Source organism: Pseudophryne corroboree, chromosome 5, assembly GCF_028390025.1.
Source record: "Pseudophryne corroboree isolate aPseCor3 chromosome 5, aPseCor3.hap2, whole genome shotgun sequence".
NCBI lineage: Eukaryota > Metazoa > Chordata > Amphibia > Anura > Myobatrachidae > Pseudophryne > Pseudophryne corroboree.
Window position 1 is genome coordinate 838,095,897 of NC_086448.1, and position 18,343 is coordinate 838,114,239.

General features: G+C 49.4%; 1 protein-coding gene across 3 annotated transcripts in view; it reads left to right on the forward strand.

Annotated features, from left to right (window-relative positions):
- The window catches only part of NBEAL2 (neurobeachin like 2), a 236,199-nt gene that overhangs the window by 123,223 nt on the left and 94,633 nt on the right, over positions 1-18,343 (forward strand). For 2 of the 3 annotated variants that reach the window (XM_063924601.1, XM_063924602.1), the window contains exons 9-11: positions 529-635; positions 1,369-1,452; positions 14,715-14,798. In XM_063924601.1, the coding sequence (XP_063780671.1) occupies positions 529-635; positions 1,369-1,452; positions 14,715-14,798 (275 nt within the window). The remainder of the gene's footprint in view (positions 1-528; positions 636-1,368; positions 1,453-14,714; positions 14,799-18,343) is intronic. The other variant, XM_063924603.1, reaches the window with a different exon arrangement.

Sequence of the window (18,343 nt, forward strand, 5' to 3'; positions counted from 1 at the left end):
TGTGCGTGCGTGTCTCTGGTCTCGGTCTCCCTCCAGATAACAGATTCTTGTTACTTTATTTACTTCACCTTCCATTTTATTCCATTTTATACAAACCAAGGGGGTGTTATTATGTACTATTGGGTATCGTTCATAGAAGACCTGTGCCGCCGCTAAGCGCCAGCTGGTGTGCCATCCTGTGCGTGAGCGTGCCTCATTATGGGGAACAACAGGAAGGCTGTCAGCTTGTAGCACATTGGCTCTGATTGGTCACATGACACTAATGCCACGTCAGCTTAGTACGTCATGTTGGCAGTAAGGGGGAGGCGTTATTTATAGCGGAGTATTCTGTTACCACTGTCACGGCATGTCTCCCCCTCCGTCTGCATCGCTGCATGGTGGGTATAAAGACTAGAACTCACCTTTATGTCATGGTAAGAGCTGGAGGTACCCTGCATGTAGCCATTATCCCCAATGTTACCCGAGATGCCCCCATAACCTGTACAGCAATGAAATATTAATTCTCTTCTCTCCAATCCTGGGTTTCAGGCGCCATCCCGGAGATGCTGAGATGCAGCGACCGGCCCGTCCTACAAGCCGTGTTCCTCAGCAATAACTGCTTTGAGCACATCATCCGGCTCATTCAGAACAGCAAGGTAGGCGCCGACTTGGGCTAGAGGGCAACACGTGAGAAAACGGCGGCCTGCGCTATAATCACAAAAGTGTCTATTCATGAAGCAGTGAAAAGTGTGGAGAAGTGAGCCAGTGGAGAAGTTGCCCATGGCAACCAATCAGCATTGACGTAAAATGTATAATTTGCGTACTATAAAATTATACAGATCAGCTGATTGGTTGCCATGGGCAACTTCTCCACTGGCTCACTTCTCCACTCTTTCCACTGCTTCATGAATAGACCCCAAAGTGTGAGCACCCCGAACCCCTCAAAGCTGCGGCTGGGGAGTGGTTTCTTCCATCTCAGGGTGCAGTTTACTCCCCAGGCTACACAATGACTGCGAGACGTGACACCTCCGCAGGGAGGCTCAGTAAGGTGCTTGTGTCCAGCTATACACTATCACAGAGCAAGAATCCTTATTTACTGCAGCCAAGCTCCCCCTATTGCCCATTTGCAGGTACTGCGCACACCGACATTGTGCAGCGTTTGTGCAGCTGACTGCTATCTGTCAGATCATGGTGTCCACAGACCTCGTCATTCCTCCAGTCCCTGTACGGTGTTACCGTCCTGTCATTCCCTCACCACTGATTCCTGTCATCCTCTGTACTGCCCCCACCCGCTCCTGTCTTCCTCTACCTCCCCCTCTCTCTGTGTGAGCCCGCCACCTTCTGTATCATTAACAAGCCGCGCTTCATGTAACCTCTCGTTTCCGACAGCTGTATTTGAGCAGCGGTCTCCGGCCAGAGGAGAGTGGGAATGATCTGACCACTAAGTTACTGACTGAGCATGATATCATGAAGGTATTGCATGGTAGTCCCGTCACGTTGCACGCGTTTATGGTAACAACATGTGCTGCTATGGCTTCTAAATAAATGGTGTCAGCGCGAGGCCGAGTCTCCATAGTAACCGTATTGTACGGCGCAGACATGTAGGTGTAGCCAGTCATAGCAGGGGTCTGCACCGGTCATCGTGGGGGTCATAGGCCGAGCCACCCATATACTCCACCTGCACACCTCTCCCTCTCTCCTGTATTCCTAATATATAAATACCGGTACACACCTCTCCCTCTCTCCTGTATTCCTAATATACAAATACCGGTACACACCTCTCCCTCTCTCCTGTATTCCTAATATACAAATACCGGTACACACCGCTCCCTCTCTCCTGTATCCCTAATATACAAATACCGGTACACACCTCTCCCTCTCTCCTGTATCCCTAATATACAAATACCGGTACACCTCTCCCTCTCTCCTGTATCCCTAATATACAAATACCAGGACACCTCTCCCTCTCTCCTGTATTCCTAATATATAAATACCGGTACACACCTCTCCCTCTCTCCTGTATTCCTAATATACAAATACCGGTACACACCTCTCCCTCTCTCCTGTATTCCTAATATACAAATACCGGTACACACCTCTCCCTCTATCCTGTATCCCTAATATACAAATACCGGTACACACCTCTCCCTCTCTCCTATATTCCTAATATACAAATACCAGGACACCTCTCCCTCTCTCCTGTATCCCTAATATACAAATACCGATACACACCGCTCCCTCTCTCCTGTATCCCTAATATATAAATACCGGTACACACCGCTCCCTCTCTCCTGTATTCCTAATATACAAATACCGGTACACACCTCTCCCTCTCTCCTGTATCCCTAATATACAAATACCGGTACACACCGCTCCCTCTCTCCTGTATCCCTAATATACAAATACCGGTACACCTCTCCCTCTCTCCTGTATCCCTAATATACAAATACCGGTACACACCTCTCCCTCTCTCCTGTATCCCTAATATACAAATACCGGTACACACCGCTCCCTCTCTCCCGTATCCCTAATATACAAATACCGGTACACACCGCTCCCTCTCTCCTGTATCCCTAATATACAAATACCGGTACACACCGCTCCCTCTCTCCTGTATTCCTAATATACAAATACCGGTACACACCTCTCCCTCTCTCCTGTATTCCTAATATACAAATACCGGTACACACCTCTCCCTCTCTCCTGTATCCCTAATATACAAATACCGGTACACCTCTCCCTCTCTCCTGTATCCCTAATATACAAATACCGGTACACACCGCTCCCTCTCTCCTGTATCCCTAATATATAAATACCGGTACACACCGCTCCCTCTCTCCTGTATTCCTAATATACAAATACCGGTACACACCTCTCCCTCTCTCCTGTATCCCTAATATACAAATACCGGTACACCTCTCCCTCTCTCCTGTATCCCTAATATACAAATACCGGTACAGACCTCTCCCTCTCTCCTGTATTCCTAATGTACAAATACCGGTACACACCGCTCCCTCTCTCCTGTATTCCTAATGTACAAATACCGGTACACACCTCTCCCTCTCTCCTGTATCCCTAATATACAAATACCGGTACACCCCTCCCTCTCTCCTGTATCCCTAATATACAAATACCGGTACACCTCTCCCTCTCTCCTGTATCCCTAATATACAAATATCGGTACACACCGCTCCCTCTCTCCTGTATCCCTAATATGCAAATACCGGTACACACCGCTCCCTCTCTCCTGTATCCCTAATATATAAATACCGGTACACCTCTCCCTCTCTCCTGTATCCCTAATATACAAATACCGGTACACACCTCTCCCTCTCTCCTGTATCCCTAATATACAAATACCGGTACACCTCTCCCTCTCTCCTGTATCCCTAATATACAAATACCGGTACACACCGCTCCCTCTCTCCTGTATTCCTAATATACAAATACCGGTACACACCTCTCCCTCTCCTGTATTCCTAATATACAAATACCGGTACACACCTCTCCCTCTCTCCTGTATCCCTAATATACAAATACCGGTACACACCGCTCCCTCTCTCCTGTATCCCTAATATACAAATACCGGTACACCTCTCCCTCTCTCCTGTATCCCTAATATACAAATACCGGTACACACCTCTCCCTCTCTCCTGTATCCCTAATATACAAATACCGGTACACACCGCTCCCTCTCTCCCGTATCCCTAATATACAAATACCGGTACACACCGCTCCCTCTCTCCTGTATCCCTAATATACAAATACCGGTACACACCGCTCCCTCTCTCCTGTATTCCTAATATACAAATACCGGTACACACCTCTCCCTCTCTCCTGTATTCCTAATATACAAATACCGGTACACACCTCTCCCTCTCTCCTGTATTCCTAATATACAAATACCGGTACACACCGCTCCCTCTCTCCTGTATCCCTAATATACAAATACCGGTACACACCTCTCCCTCTCTCCTGTATCCCTAATATACAAATACCGGTACACACCTCTCCCTCTCTCCTGTATTCCTAATATACAAATACCGGTACACACCGCTCCCTCTCTCCTGTATCCCTAATATACAAATACCGGTACACACCTCTCCCTCTCTCCTGTATCCCTAATATACAAATACCGGTACACACCTCTCCCTCTCTCCTGTATTCCTAATATACAAATACCGGTACACACCGCTCCCTCTCTCCTGTATCCCTAATATACAAATACCGGTACACACCTCTCCCTCTCTCCTGTATTCCTAATATACAAATACCGGTACACCTCTCCCTCTCTCCTGTATCCCTAATATACAAATACCGGTACACACCGCTCCCTCTCTCCTGTATCCCTAATATACAAATACCGGTACACCTCTCCCTCTCTCCTGTATCCCTAATATACAAATACCGGTACACACCGCTCCCTCTCTCCTGTATCCCTAATATACAAATACCGATACACACCTCTCCCTCTCTCCTGTATTCCTAATATACAAATATCGGTACACACCTCTCCCTCTCTCCTGTATTCCTAATATACAAATACCGGTACACACCGCTCCCTCTCTCCTGTATCCCTAATATACAAATACCGGTACACACCGCTCCCTCTCTCCTGTATCCCTAATATACAAATACCGGTACACACCTCTCCCTCTCTCCTGTATCCCTAATATACAAATACCGGTACACACCGCTCCCTCTCTCCTGTATCCCTAATATACAAATACCGGTACACACCTCTCCCTCTCTCCTGTATCCCTAATATACAAATACCGGTACACACCGCTCCCTCTCTCCTGTATCCCTAATATGCAAATACCGGTACACACCGCTCCCTCTCTCCTGTATTCCTAATATACAAATACCAGGACACCTCTCCCTCTCTCCTGTATTCCTAATATACAAATACCGGTACACACCGCTCCCTCTCTCCTGTATCCCTAATATACAAATACCGGTACACACCTCTCCCTCTCTCCTGTATCCCTAATATACAAATACCGGTACACACCTCTCCCTCTCTCCTGTATTCCTAATATACAAATACCGGTACACACCTCTCCCTCTCTCCTGTATTCCTAATATACAAATACCGGTACACACCTCTCCCTCTCTCCTGTATCCCTAATATACAAATACCGGTACACACCTCTCCCTCTCTCCTGTATTCCTAATATACAAATACCGGTACACCTCTCCCTCTCTCCTGTATCCCTAATATACAAATACCGGTACACACCGCTCCCTCTCTCCTGTATCCCTAATATACAAATACCGGTACACACCGCTCCCTCTCTCCTATATTCCTAATATACAAATACCGGTACACACCTCTCCCTCTCTCCTGTATCCCTAATATACAAATACCGGTACACACCGCTCCCTCTCTCCTGTATCCCTAATATACAAATACCGGTACACACCTCTCCCTCTCTCCTGTATCCCTAATATACAAATACCGATACACACCTCTCCCTCTCTCCTGTATTCCTAATATACAAATATCGGTACACACCTCTCCCTCTCTCCTGTATTCCTAATATACAAATACCGGTACACACCGCTCCCTCTCTCCTGTATCCCTAATATACAAATACCGGTACACACCTCTCCCTCTCTCCTGTATCCCTAATATACAAATACCGGTACACACCGCTCCCTCTCTCCTGTATTCCTAATATATAAATACCGGTACACCTCTCCCTCTCTCCTGTATCCCTAATATACAAATACCGGTACACACCGCTCCCTCTCTCCTGTATTCCTAATATATAAATACCGGTACACACCTCTCCCTCTCTCCTGTATCCCTAATATACAAATACCAGGACACCTCTCCCTCTCTCCTGTATCCCTAATATACAAATACCGGTACACACCTCTCCCTCTCTCCTGTATTCCTAATATATAAATACCGGTACACACCTCTCCCTCTCTCCTGTATCCCTAATGTACAAATACCGGTACACACCTCTCCCTCTCTCCTGTATTCCTAATGTACAAATACCGGTACACACCTCTCCCTCTCTCCTGTATCCCTAATATACAAATACCGGTACACACCGCTCCCTCTCTCCTGTATTCCTAATATATAAATACCGGTACACACCGCTCCCTCTCTCCTGTATCCCTAATATACAAATACCGGTACACACCTCTCCCTCTCTCCTGTATTCCTAATATACAAATACCGGTACACACCTCTCCCTCTCTCCTGTGTTCCTAATATACAAATACCGGTACACACCTCCCTCTCTCCTGTGTTCCTAATATACAAATACCGGTACACACCTCCCTCTCTCCTATATTCCTAATATACAAATACCGGTACACACCGCTCCCTCTCTCATATATTCCTAATATACAAATACCGGTACACACCGCTCCCTCTCTCCTGTATCCCTAATATACAAATACCGGTACACACCGCTCCCTCTCTCCTGTATTCCTAATATACAAATACCAGTACACACCTCTCCCTCTCTCCTGTATCCCTAATATACAAATACCGGGACACCTCTCCCTCTCTCCTATATTCCTAATATACAAATACCGGTACACACCGCTCCCTCTCTCCTGTATTCCTAATATACAAATACCGGTACTCACCTCTCCCTCTCTCCTGTATTCCTAATATACAAATACCGGTACACACCTCTCCCTCTCTCCTGTATTCCTAATATACAAATACCGGTACACACCGCTCCCTCTCACCCGTATTCCTAATATACAAATACCGGTACACACCGCTCCCTCTCTCCTGTATTCCTAATATACAAATACCGGTACACACCTCTCCCTCTCTCCTGTATCCCTAATATACAAATACCGGGACACCTCTCCCTCTCTCCTATATTCCTAATATACAAATACCGGTACACACCGCTCCCTCTCTCCTGTATTCCTAATATACAAATACCGGTACACACCGCTCCCTCTCTTCTGTATTCCTAATATACAAATACCGGTACACACCTCTCCCTCTCTCCTGTATTCCTAATATACAAATACCGGTACACACCGCTCCCTCTCACCCGTATTCCTAATATACAAATACCGGTACACACCGCTCCCTCTCTCCTGTATTCCTAATATACAAATACCGGTACACACCTCTCCCTCTCTCCTGTATCCCTAATATACAAATACCAGGACACCGCTCCCTCTCTTCTGTATCCCTAATATACAAATACTGGTACACACCTCTCCCTCTCTCCTGTATTCCTAATATACAAATACCGGTACACACCTCTCCCTCTCTCCTATATTCCTAATATACAAATACCGGTACACACCGCTCCCTCTCTCCTGTATTCCTAATATACAAATATCGGTACACACCTCTCCCTCTCTCCTGTATCCCTAATATACAAATACCGGTACACACCTCTCCCTCTCTCCTGTATCCCTAATATACAAATACCGGTACACACCGCTCCCTCTCTCCTGTATTCCTAATATATAAATACAGGTACACACCTCTCCCTCTCTCCTGTATCCCTAATATACAAATACCGGTACACACCGCTCCCTCTCTCATATATTCCTAATATACAAATACCGGTACACACCGCTCCCTCTCTCCTGTATCCCTAATATACAAATACCGGTACACACCGCTCCCTCTCTCCTGTATTCCTAATATACAAATACCAGTACACTTCACCCGTATTCCTAATATACAAATACCGGTACACACCGCTCCCTCTCTCCTGTATTCCTAATATACAAATACCGGTACACACCTCTCCCTCTCTCCTGTATTCCTAATATACAAATACCAGTACACTTCACCCGTATTCCTAATATACAAATACCGGTACACACCGCTCCCTCTCTCCCATATTCCTAATATACAAATACCGGTACACACCGCTCCCTCTCTCCTGTATTCCTAATATACAAATACCAGTACACACCTCTCCCTCTCTCCTGTATCCCTAATATACAAATACCAGTACACCTCTCCCTCTCTCATATATTCCTAATATACAAATACCGGTACACACCTCTCCCTCTCTCCTGTATCCCTAATATACAAATACCGGTACACACCGCTCCCTCTCTCCCATATTCCTAATATACAAATACCGGTACACACCGCTCCCTCTCTCCTGTATTCCTAATATACAAATACCGTTACACCTCTCCTTCTCTCCTGTATTCCTAATATACAAATACCGGTACATCGCTCACTCTCTCCTGTATCCCTAATATACAAATACCGGTACACACCGCTCCCTCTCTCCTGTATTCCTAATATACAAATACCGGTACACACCGCTCCCTTTCTCCTGTATTCCTAATATACAAATACCGGTACACACCGCTCCCTCTCTCCTGTATCCCTAATATACAAATACCGGTACACACCGCTCCCTCTCTCCTGTATCCCTAATATACAAATACCGGTACACACCTGTCCCTCTCTCCTGTATTCCTAATATACAAATACCGGTACACACCTCTTCCTCTCTTCTGTATCCCTAATATACAAATACCGGTACACACCTCTCCCTCTCTCCTGTATCCCTAATATACAAATACCAGTACACCTCTCCCTCTCTCCTATATTCCTAATATACAAATACCGGTACACACCACTCCCTCTCTCCTGTATTCCTAATATACAAATACCGGTACACACCTCTCCCTCTCTCCTATATTCCTAATATACAAATACCGGTACACACCGCTCCCTTTCTCCTGTATTCCTAATATACAAATACCGGTACACACCGCTCCCTCTCTCCTGTATTCCTAATATACAAATACCAGTACACTTCACCCGTATTCCTAATATACAAATACCGGTACACACCTCTCCCTCTCTCCTGTATTCCTAATATACAAATACCGGTACACACCGCTCCCTCTCTCCTGTATTCCTAATATATAAATACCGGTACACACCTCTCCCTCTCTCCTGTATCCCTAATATACAAATACCGGTACACACCGCTCCCTCTCTCCTGTATTCCTAATATATAAATACCGGTACACACCTCTCCCTCTCTCCTGTATCCCTAATATACAAATACCGGTACACACCTCTCCCTCTCTCCTGTATCCCTAATATACAAATACCGGTACACACCGCTCCCTCTCTCCCATATTCCTAATATACAAATACCGGTTCACACCGCTCCCTCTCTCCTGTATTCCTAATATATAAATACCGGTACACACCTCTCCCTCTCTCCTGTATCCCTAATATACAAATACCGGTACACACCGCTCCCTCTCTCCTGTATTCCTAATATACAAATACCGGTACACACCGCTCCCTCTCTCCCATATTCCTAATATACAAATACCGGTACACACCGCTCCCTCTCTCCTGTATTCCTAATATACAAATACCGTTACACCTCTCCTTCTCTCCTGTATTCCTAATATACAAATACCGGTACACCGCTCACTTTCTCCTGTATCCCTAATATACAAATACCGGTACACACCGCTCCCTCTCTCCTGTATTCCTAATATACAAATACCGGTACACACCGCTCCCTCTCTCCTGTATTCCTAATATACAAATACCGGTACACACCGCTCCCTCTCTCCTATATTCCTAATATACAAATACCGGTACATCTCTCCCTCTCTCCTGTATTCCTAATATACAAATACCGGTACACACCGCTCCCTCTCTCCTGTATTCCTAATATACAAATACCGGTACACACCGCTCCTTCTCTCCTGTATTCCTAATATACAAATACCAGGACACCTCTCCCTCTCTCCTGTATTCCTAATATACAAATACCAGGACATCTCTCCCTCTCTCCTGTATCCCTAATATGCAAATACCGGTACACACCGCTCCCTCTCTCCTGTATTCCTAATATACAAATACCAGTACACACCTCTCCCTCTCTCCTGTATTCCTAATATACAAATACCAGGACACCTCTCCCTCTCTCCTATATTCCTAATATACAAATACCGGTACACACCGCTCCCTCTCTCCTGTATTCGTAATATTAGGAATATGGGATAGAGGGAACGGTGTGTACCAGTATTTGTATATGGGACTGTGACTGAGGAGTGGGGGGGAGGGATGTGGGCGGGCAGAGTAAGCAGGACTCCAGCCTGAGAGAGTCAGCCATGCCAAGTCTCCACCAGCAGCAGATCCCAACAGGTTGGAGTGGAACAGCAGCAGTCAGCAGCAGTGACTCCGGTAAGACACATCTGTCTGTCACCACTGTTTTGTCCCTAATACCAATCTCTCCCGTGCCCTGTGTTCTGTCATGTCCCTGTCACCCCTGGCCTTGCCCTGTCACCCCTGGCCTTGCCCTGTCACCCCTGGCCTTGCCCTGTCACCCTTATCCTTGCCCTTTCACCCTTATCCTGGCCCTGTCACCCTTATCCTGGCCCTGTCACCCTTATCCTGGCCCTGTCACCCCTGTGCTTGCCCTGTCAACCCTATCCTGGCCCTGTCACCCCTGTCCTGGTCCTGCCACCCCTACCCAGGCCCTGTCACCCCTATCCTGTCCCTGTAATTTCTGTCCTGGCCCCCGTCACCCCTGTCCTGGCCCCCGTCGCCCCTGTCCTGGCCCCCCGTCACCCCTGTCCTGGCCCCCCGTCACCCCTGTCCTGGCCCTGTTACTGCATACCCTCCAACTACCTTTTTGGTACGTACAGCGCCTCCAGACCCCTCCCCAATGCATCACGCCTCTGCACCTTCCCCTCCACCACATGCGGCACTCCACCCCTCCCCCACACGCTGTGCCTCCACACACCCTACACCACCCGCGGCTCCCACTCCCTCGCCCCTCCACCACCCACAGCACCTCCAGAACTCCTTCACCATCCACCCCCCATAGATGTCTACCCCCACACCTGCCCCCCCTCCACCCGCAGCATCTGCAGACACCCTCCTCCATCCGCGGTCCCCCCTCCCCCACCCACGGCACCCCCGCACCTGCCCCTCCACCACCTGCAGCGCCTCCAGACCCCCTTCCCCATCCGCCGCACCACGCGCACCGGCCCCTCCCCCACCCGCGTCGCCTCTGGAACCCCTACCCCACCCCCGGCACCCCCTTCCCTTCCCATCCCATCGCACCTCCGGAACCCTGCACCCATCCGCAACAGCAACATCCCCACACCTGCCATCCCCCACCCATATCACCCCTGCCCCTCCCCCACCTGCAGTGCCTCCGGACCCCTCCCCCATCTGCAGCCCCCACTCCTCTGCCCCTCCCCCACCCGCAGCACCTCCCGACCCTTTCCCATCCGCCCCCCCCCCCCCCGCATCCGCCCCCCCTCCACCCGCAACATCTACAGACACCCTCCCCCAGCCGCAGTCCCCCCCCCCCACACGCACCCTCTACATTCTGTACATCGTGCCCTGCAGGTGCTGTTCACGCCGTTGCAAGGGGCTGCGCCTCCTTCACCATCGCACGTCCTTTCATTGTGCAATATTTAACCACTAACAAAGGAATGCAGGTAATACTCCATATAATACAAATATTGAACCCCAGAAAGGCATGCGAGGGTTAGGGGGCGTCGCCCCTTGCGACGGTGTGAAGAGCGCCCGTAGGGCACGATGAAGCACCTAGTGTGTATAATATATATATATATATATATATATATATATATATATATATATATATATTTATTATACACATGTTTGAAGACAGAGCTGTAGGTCATGTGGATGGAATATTTTTTCCACTGGAGTGAAGCTCGTCCTCCAGCAGCGACAGTCTGAGCCACCTTCATTTACTGGTCGGACTGGTTTCCCCTGTAATCAGTGCGGTTCATGAACACAGAGCAGAGGATTAGTGGCGGTTGTGTCTGGCTGCTCTAATGGTTTGTTTGTACAGCGCAACGTGTCATGTTCATTATCGCAGCCTCTCTGCTAGCAGTGTCCTCTGCGTTCCCTACACTTGTGACACACAGACGACCGTCTGCCCATCACTGCAAATTACCTGCACTTTGTACTACCCAAGCTGCAGCCGGCATTGTATCCTCTGCGGGGTGTGTGGCATCGCTGCCAACGCTTACATAATGCAGGCAGAGATATTACACCTTCCCAGGCGGGAATTCTCACTGTTACTCTATCACTGTGAAAGTTCTAGAAGAATCAAAAACTTTCCTAATGTGACGGCACTTCTAGACAAACCTGGCCCAGCACCCATAAACACTCTGGTGATGTGTTACGTAACCAGGAGGCTTGCAATCCGGCGCTGCTGCGAATAGGGCCAGACGTTTGGTAAGGGCATAGATCTTGGGTTAGAAGGGCGATGGATAGCGCAATCTAACAAGGTCCCCACCGCTGACACCATTTGTTTGGCGCTTCTTTGTGTCTTATGCTTAGCTGGTGATTTTGCCTCTTCTATCTTTTATGGTCCAGTCAGTATATTTAATTAAGTCACTATATGGCGCATACTTTAATAATATATGTGAGTCCTGCCACCAGATGGAGAACCAGTGTCAGCGGATGCCCCCCATCTTATCCCCTTACACTGGGCTCCTGTGTCACTCTGCAGTGTCTTGTAACCCTTTGTCAGTGTAATTAGTGTGTAGTTTGCATGTGTGACTTTTTATTTTACCTGATCCAATCAATGTGCATTTTAAAAACCCTCTGTTTGAATTAAATGTTTTTTTGCTAAATGTGATTGCAAGCTCTGCAGCCTACTGGGAGCCCAGACAAGTCCAAGAAGACAGCAGGAGCAATGCTTTATGAGGAATAAATCTAGTCCCTTATTCCAATTTATTGTATTTGACATTGACAAGGTGACCTATAATCTTGGTACGTTCTGCGAGTGAGCTCTTGTCTCTGAACTGAGGCAGAAGGATCGCAAATATAATACACGGGAAAAAGAAATGGGAGTGGCTTCTGCACAAGCAATGGAAAAATATTCAATCTGTAACTGGGAAGTCCCGTTGTCCGTGTTCATGTAACTGGGAGGTCCCGGTGTCAGCACTCCTGTAACTGCGAGGTCCCGGTGTCAGCACTCCTGTAACTGCGAGGTCCCGGTGTCAGCACTGCTGTAACTGCGAGGTCCCGGTGTCAGCACTCCTGTAACTGCGAGGTCCCGGTGTCAGCACTGCTGTAACTGCGAGGTCCCGGTGTCAGCACTCCTGTAACTGCGAGGTCCCGGTGTCAGCACTCCTGTAACTGCGAGGTCCCGGTGTCAGCACTGCTGTAACTGCGAGGTCCCGGTGTCAGCACTGCTGTAACTGCGAGGTCCCGGTGTCAGCACTGCTGTAACTGCGAGGTCCCGGTGTCAGCACTGCTGTAACTGCGAGGTCCCGGTGTCAGCACTGCTGTAACTGCGAGGTCCCGGTGTCAGGACTCCTGTAACTGCGAGGTCCCGGTGTCAGCACTCCTGTAACTGCGAGGTCCCGGTGTCAGCACTGCTGTAACTGCAAGGTCCCGGTGTCAGGACTCCTGTAACTGCGAGGTCCCGGTGTCAGCACTCCTGTAACTGCGAGGTCCCGGTGTCAGCACTGCTGTAACTGCGAGGTCCCGGTGTCAGCACTGCTGTAACTGCGAGGTCCCGGTGTCAGCACTGCTGTAACTGCGAGGTCCCGGTGTCAGCACTGCTGTAACTGCGAGGTCCCGGTGTCAGCACTCCTGTAACTGCAAGGTCCCGGTGTTGGCACTATTGTAACTGGAAAGTCCCGGTGTCAGCGATCCTGTAACTGGGAGGTTCTGGTATCAGCACTCCAGTAACTGGGAGGTTCTGGTATCAGCACTCCGGTAACTGCGAGGTCCCGGTGTCAGGACTCCTGTAACCGGGGGGGTCCCGGTGTCAGCACTCCTGTAACTGGGGGTGTCCCGGTGTCAGCACTCCTGTAACTGGGAGGTCCCGGTATCAGCGCTCCTGTAACTGGGAGGTTCCGGTATCAGCACTCCAGTAACTGCGAGGTTCCGGTGTCAGGACTCCTGTAACCGGGGGTGTCCCGGTGTCAGCACTCCTGTAACTGGGGGGGTGTCCCGGTGTCAGCACTCCTGTAACTGGGGGTGTCCCGTTGTCAGCACTCCTGTGACTGGGAGGTCCCGGTGTCAGCACTCCTGTAACTGGGAGGTCCTGGTGTCAGCACTCCTGTAACTGGGGGTGTCCCGTTGTCAGCACTCCTGTGACTGGGAGGTCCCGGTGTCAGCACTCCTGTGACTGGGGGTGTCCCGGTGTCAGCACTCCTGTAACTGGGAGGTCCTGGTGTCAGCACTCCTGTAACTGGGAGGTCCTGGTGTCCGCACTCCTGTAACTGGGAGGTCCTGGTGTCAGCGCTCCTGTAACTGGGAGGTCCCAGTGTCATCGCTCCTGTAACTGGGAGGTCCCGGTGTCAGCGCTCCTGTAACTGGGAGGTCCCGGTGTCAGCGCTCCTGTAACTGGGAGGTCCCGGTGTCAGCGCTCCTGTAACTGGGAGGTCCCGGTGTCATCGCTCCTGTAACTGGGAGGTCCCGGTGTCAGCGCTCCTGTAACTGGGAGGTCCCGGTGTCAGCGCTCCTGTAACTGGGAGGTCCCGGTGTCAGCGCTCCTGTAACTGGGAGGTCCCGGTGTCAGCGCTCCTGTAACTGGGGGTATCTGGCGTATTACTGATGGTAAGATTAGATGTAGTGGTGTTGCAGTGACCTGGTGCATTTCTACCCTTCGTACAATCATACCGGTGTTGTGGCATGTACCGTGATTTGGTGTTGCATGGTGATGGGTGTTCATCGTGGTCGCTGACTAACAGTAAACTTTGAACTCACTGTGGATCCTTTTGGTATGTAGGTGTTGGACAGCGATTCGGATGCCATCACCGTCAATGCTATTGGTGTCTTGACTTCAATCATGAGGAATTCTCCATCAGCCAAGGTGAGTGTATCCCATTAGTTATAGCCCAGGTGAGTGTATCCCATTAGTTATAGCCCAGGTGAGTGTATCCCATTAGTTATAACCCAGGTGAGTGTATCCCATTAGTTATAGCCCAGGTGAGTGTATCCCATCAGTGATAGCCCAGGTGAGTGTATCCCATCAGTTGTAGCCCAGGTGAGGGTATCCCATCAGTGATAGCCCAGGTGAGTGTATCCCATCAGTGATAGTCCAGGTGAGGGTATCCCATCAGTTATAGCCCAGGTGAGTGTATCCCATCAGTGATAGCCCAGGTGAGTGTATCCCATCAGTGATAGCCCAGGTGAGTGTATCCCATCAGTTATAGCCCAGGTGAGTGTATCCCATCAGTTATAGCCCAGGTGAGTGTATCCCATCAGTTATAGCCCAGGTGAGTGTATCCCATCAGTTATAGCCCAGGTGAGTGTATCCCATCAGTGATAGCCCAGGTGAGTGTATCCCATCAGTGATAGCCCAGGTGAGTGTATCCCATCAGTGATAGTCCAGGTGAGTGTATCCCATCAGTGATAGTCCAGGTGAGTGTATCCCATCAGTGATAGTCCAGGTGAGTGTATCCCATCAGTGATAGTCCAGGTGAGTGTATCCCATCAGTGATAGTCCAGGTGAGTGTATCCCATCAGTGATAGTCCAGGTGAGTGTATCCCATCAGTGATAGTCCAGGTGAGTGTATCCCATCAGTGATAGTCCAGGTGAGTGGATCCTATCAGTTGTAGTCCAGGTGAGTGTATCCCATCAGTTATAGCCCGGGTGAGTGTATCCCATCAGTTATAGCCCGGGTGAGTGTATCCCATCAGTTATAGCCCGGGTGAGTGGATCCCATCAGTTATAACCCAGGTGAGTGTATCCCATCAGTGATAGCCCAGGTGAGTGTATCCCATCAGTGATAGTCCAGGTGAGTGTATCCCATCAGTGATAGTCCAGGTGAGTGTATCCCATCAGTGATAGTCCAGGTGAGTGTATCCCATCAGTGATAGTCCAGGTGAGTGTATCCCATCAGTGATAGTCCAGGTGAGTGGATCCTATCAGTTATAGCCCGGGTGAGTGTATCCCATCAGTTATAGCCCGGGTGAGTGTATCCCATCAGTTATAGCCCGGGTGAGTGGATCCCATCAGTTATAACCCAGGTGAGTGTATCCCATCAGTTATAGCCCAGGTGAGTGTATCCCATCAGTTATAGTCCAGGTGAGTGTATCCCATCAGTTATAGCCCAGGTGAGTGTATCCCATCAGTTATAGCCCAGGTGAGTGTATCCCATCAGTTATAGCCCAGGTGAGTGTATCCCATCAGTTATAGCCCAGGTGAGTGTATCCCATCAGTTATAGCCCGGGTGAGTGTATCCCATCAGTTATAGCCCGGGTGAGTGTATCCCATCAGTTATAGCCCGGGTGAGTGTATCCCATCAGTTATAGCCCAGGTGAGTGTATCACATCAGTGATAGCCCAGGTGAGTGTATCACATCAGTGATAGCCCAGGTGAGTGTATCCCATCAGTTATCGCCCAGGTGAGTGTATCCCATCAGTTATAGCCCAGGTGAGTGTATCCCATCAGTTATAGCCCAGGTGAGTGTATCCCATCAGTTATAGCCCAGGTGAGTGCATCTCATCAGTTGTAGCCCAGGTGAGTGTATCTCATCAGTTATAGCCCAGGTGAGTGTATCCCATCAGTTATAGCCCAGGTGAGTGGATCCCATCAGTTATAGCCCAGGTGAGTGTATCTCATCAGTTGTAGCCCAGGTGAGTGTATCTCATCAGTTGTAGCCCAGGTGAGTGTATCCCATCAGTTGTAGCCCAGGTGAGTGTATCTCATCAGTTATAGCCCAGGTGAGTGTATCCCATCAGTTATAGCCCAGGTGAGTGTATCCCATCAGTTATAGCCCAGGTGAGTGTATCCCATCAGTTATAGCCCAGGTGAGTGTATCCCATCAGTTATAGCCCAGGTGAGTGTATCCCATCAGTTATAGCCCAGGTGAGTGTATCTCATCAGTTGTAGCCCAGGTGAGTGTATCTCATCAGTTGTAGCCCGGGTGAGTGGATCCCATCAGTTGTAGCCCAGGTGAGTGGATCCCATCAGTTGTAGCCCAGGTGAGTGGATCCCATCAGTGATAGCCCGGGTGAGTGTATCTCATCAGTTGTAGCCCGGGTGAGTGGATCCCATCAGTTGTAGCCCAGGTGAGTGGATCCCATCAGTTGTAGCCCAAGTGAGTGGATCCCATCAGTTATAGCCCAGGTGAGTGGATCCCATCAGTTATAGCCCAGGTGAGGGTATCCAATCAGTTATAGCCCAGGTGAGTGGATCCCATCAGTTATAGTCATGCTTTGAGAGTAAGTGATAGCCCAGGTGAGTGGATCCCATCAGTGTTAGCCCAGGTGAGTGGATCCCATCAGTAATAGTCCAGGTGAGTGTATCCCATCAGTTATAGCCCAGGTGAGTGTATCCCATCAGTTATAGCCCAGGTGAGTGTATCCCATCAGTTATAGCCCAGGTGAGTGTATCCCATCAGTTATAGCCCAGGTGAGTGTATCCCATCAGTTATAGCCCAGGTGAGTGTATCCCATCAGTGATAGCCCAGGTGAGTGTATCCCATCAGTTATAGCCCAGGTGAGTGTATCCCATTAGTTATAGCCCAGGTGAGTGTATCTCATCAGTTGTAGCCCAGGTGAGTGTATCTCATCAGTGATAGCCCGGGTGAGTGGATCCCATCAGTTGTAGCCCAGGTGAGTGGATCCCATCAGTTGTAGCCCAGGTGAGTGGATCCCATCAGTGATAGCCCAGGTGAGTGTATCTCATCAGTTGTAGCCCGGGTGAGTGGATCCCATCAGTTGTAGCCCAGGTGAGTGTATCTCATCAGTGATAGCCCGGGTGAGTGGATCCCATCAGTTGTAGCCCAGGTGAGTGGATCCCATCAGTTGTAGCCCAGGTGAGTGGATCCCATCAGTTGTAGCCCAGGTGAGTGTATCTCATCAGTGATAGCCCGGGTGAGTGGATCCCATCAGTTGTAGCCCAGGTGAGTGGATCCCATCAGTTGTAGCCCAGGTGAGTGGATCCCATCAGTGATAGCCCAGGTGAGTGTATCTCATCAGTTGTAGCCCGGGTGAGTGGATCCCATCAGTTGTAGCCCAGGTGAGTGGATCCCATCAGTTATAGCCCAGGTGAGTGGATCCCATCAGTTATAGCCCAGGTGAGGGTATCCCATCAGTTATAGCCCAGGTGAGTGGATCCCATCAGTTATAGTCATGCTTTGAGAGTAAGTGATAGCCCAGGTGAGTGGATCCCATCAGTTATAGCCCAGGTGAGTGGATCCCATCAGTAATAGTCCAGGTGAGTGTATCCCATCAGTTATAGCCCAGGTGAGTGGATCCCATCAGTTGTAGCCCAGGTGAGGGTATACCATCAGTTGTAGCCCAGGTGAGTGTATCTCATCAGTTGTAGCCCGGGTGAGTGGATCCCATCAGTTATAGCCCAGGTGAGTGGATCCCATCAGTTATAGCCCAGGTGAGTGTATCTCATCA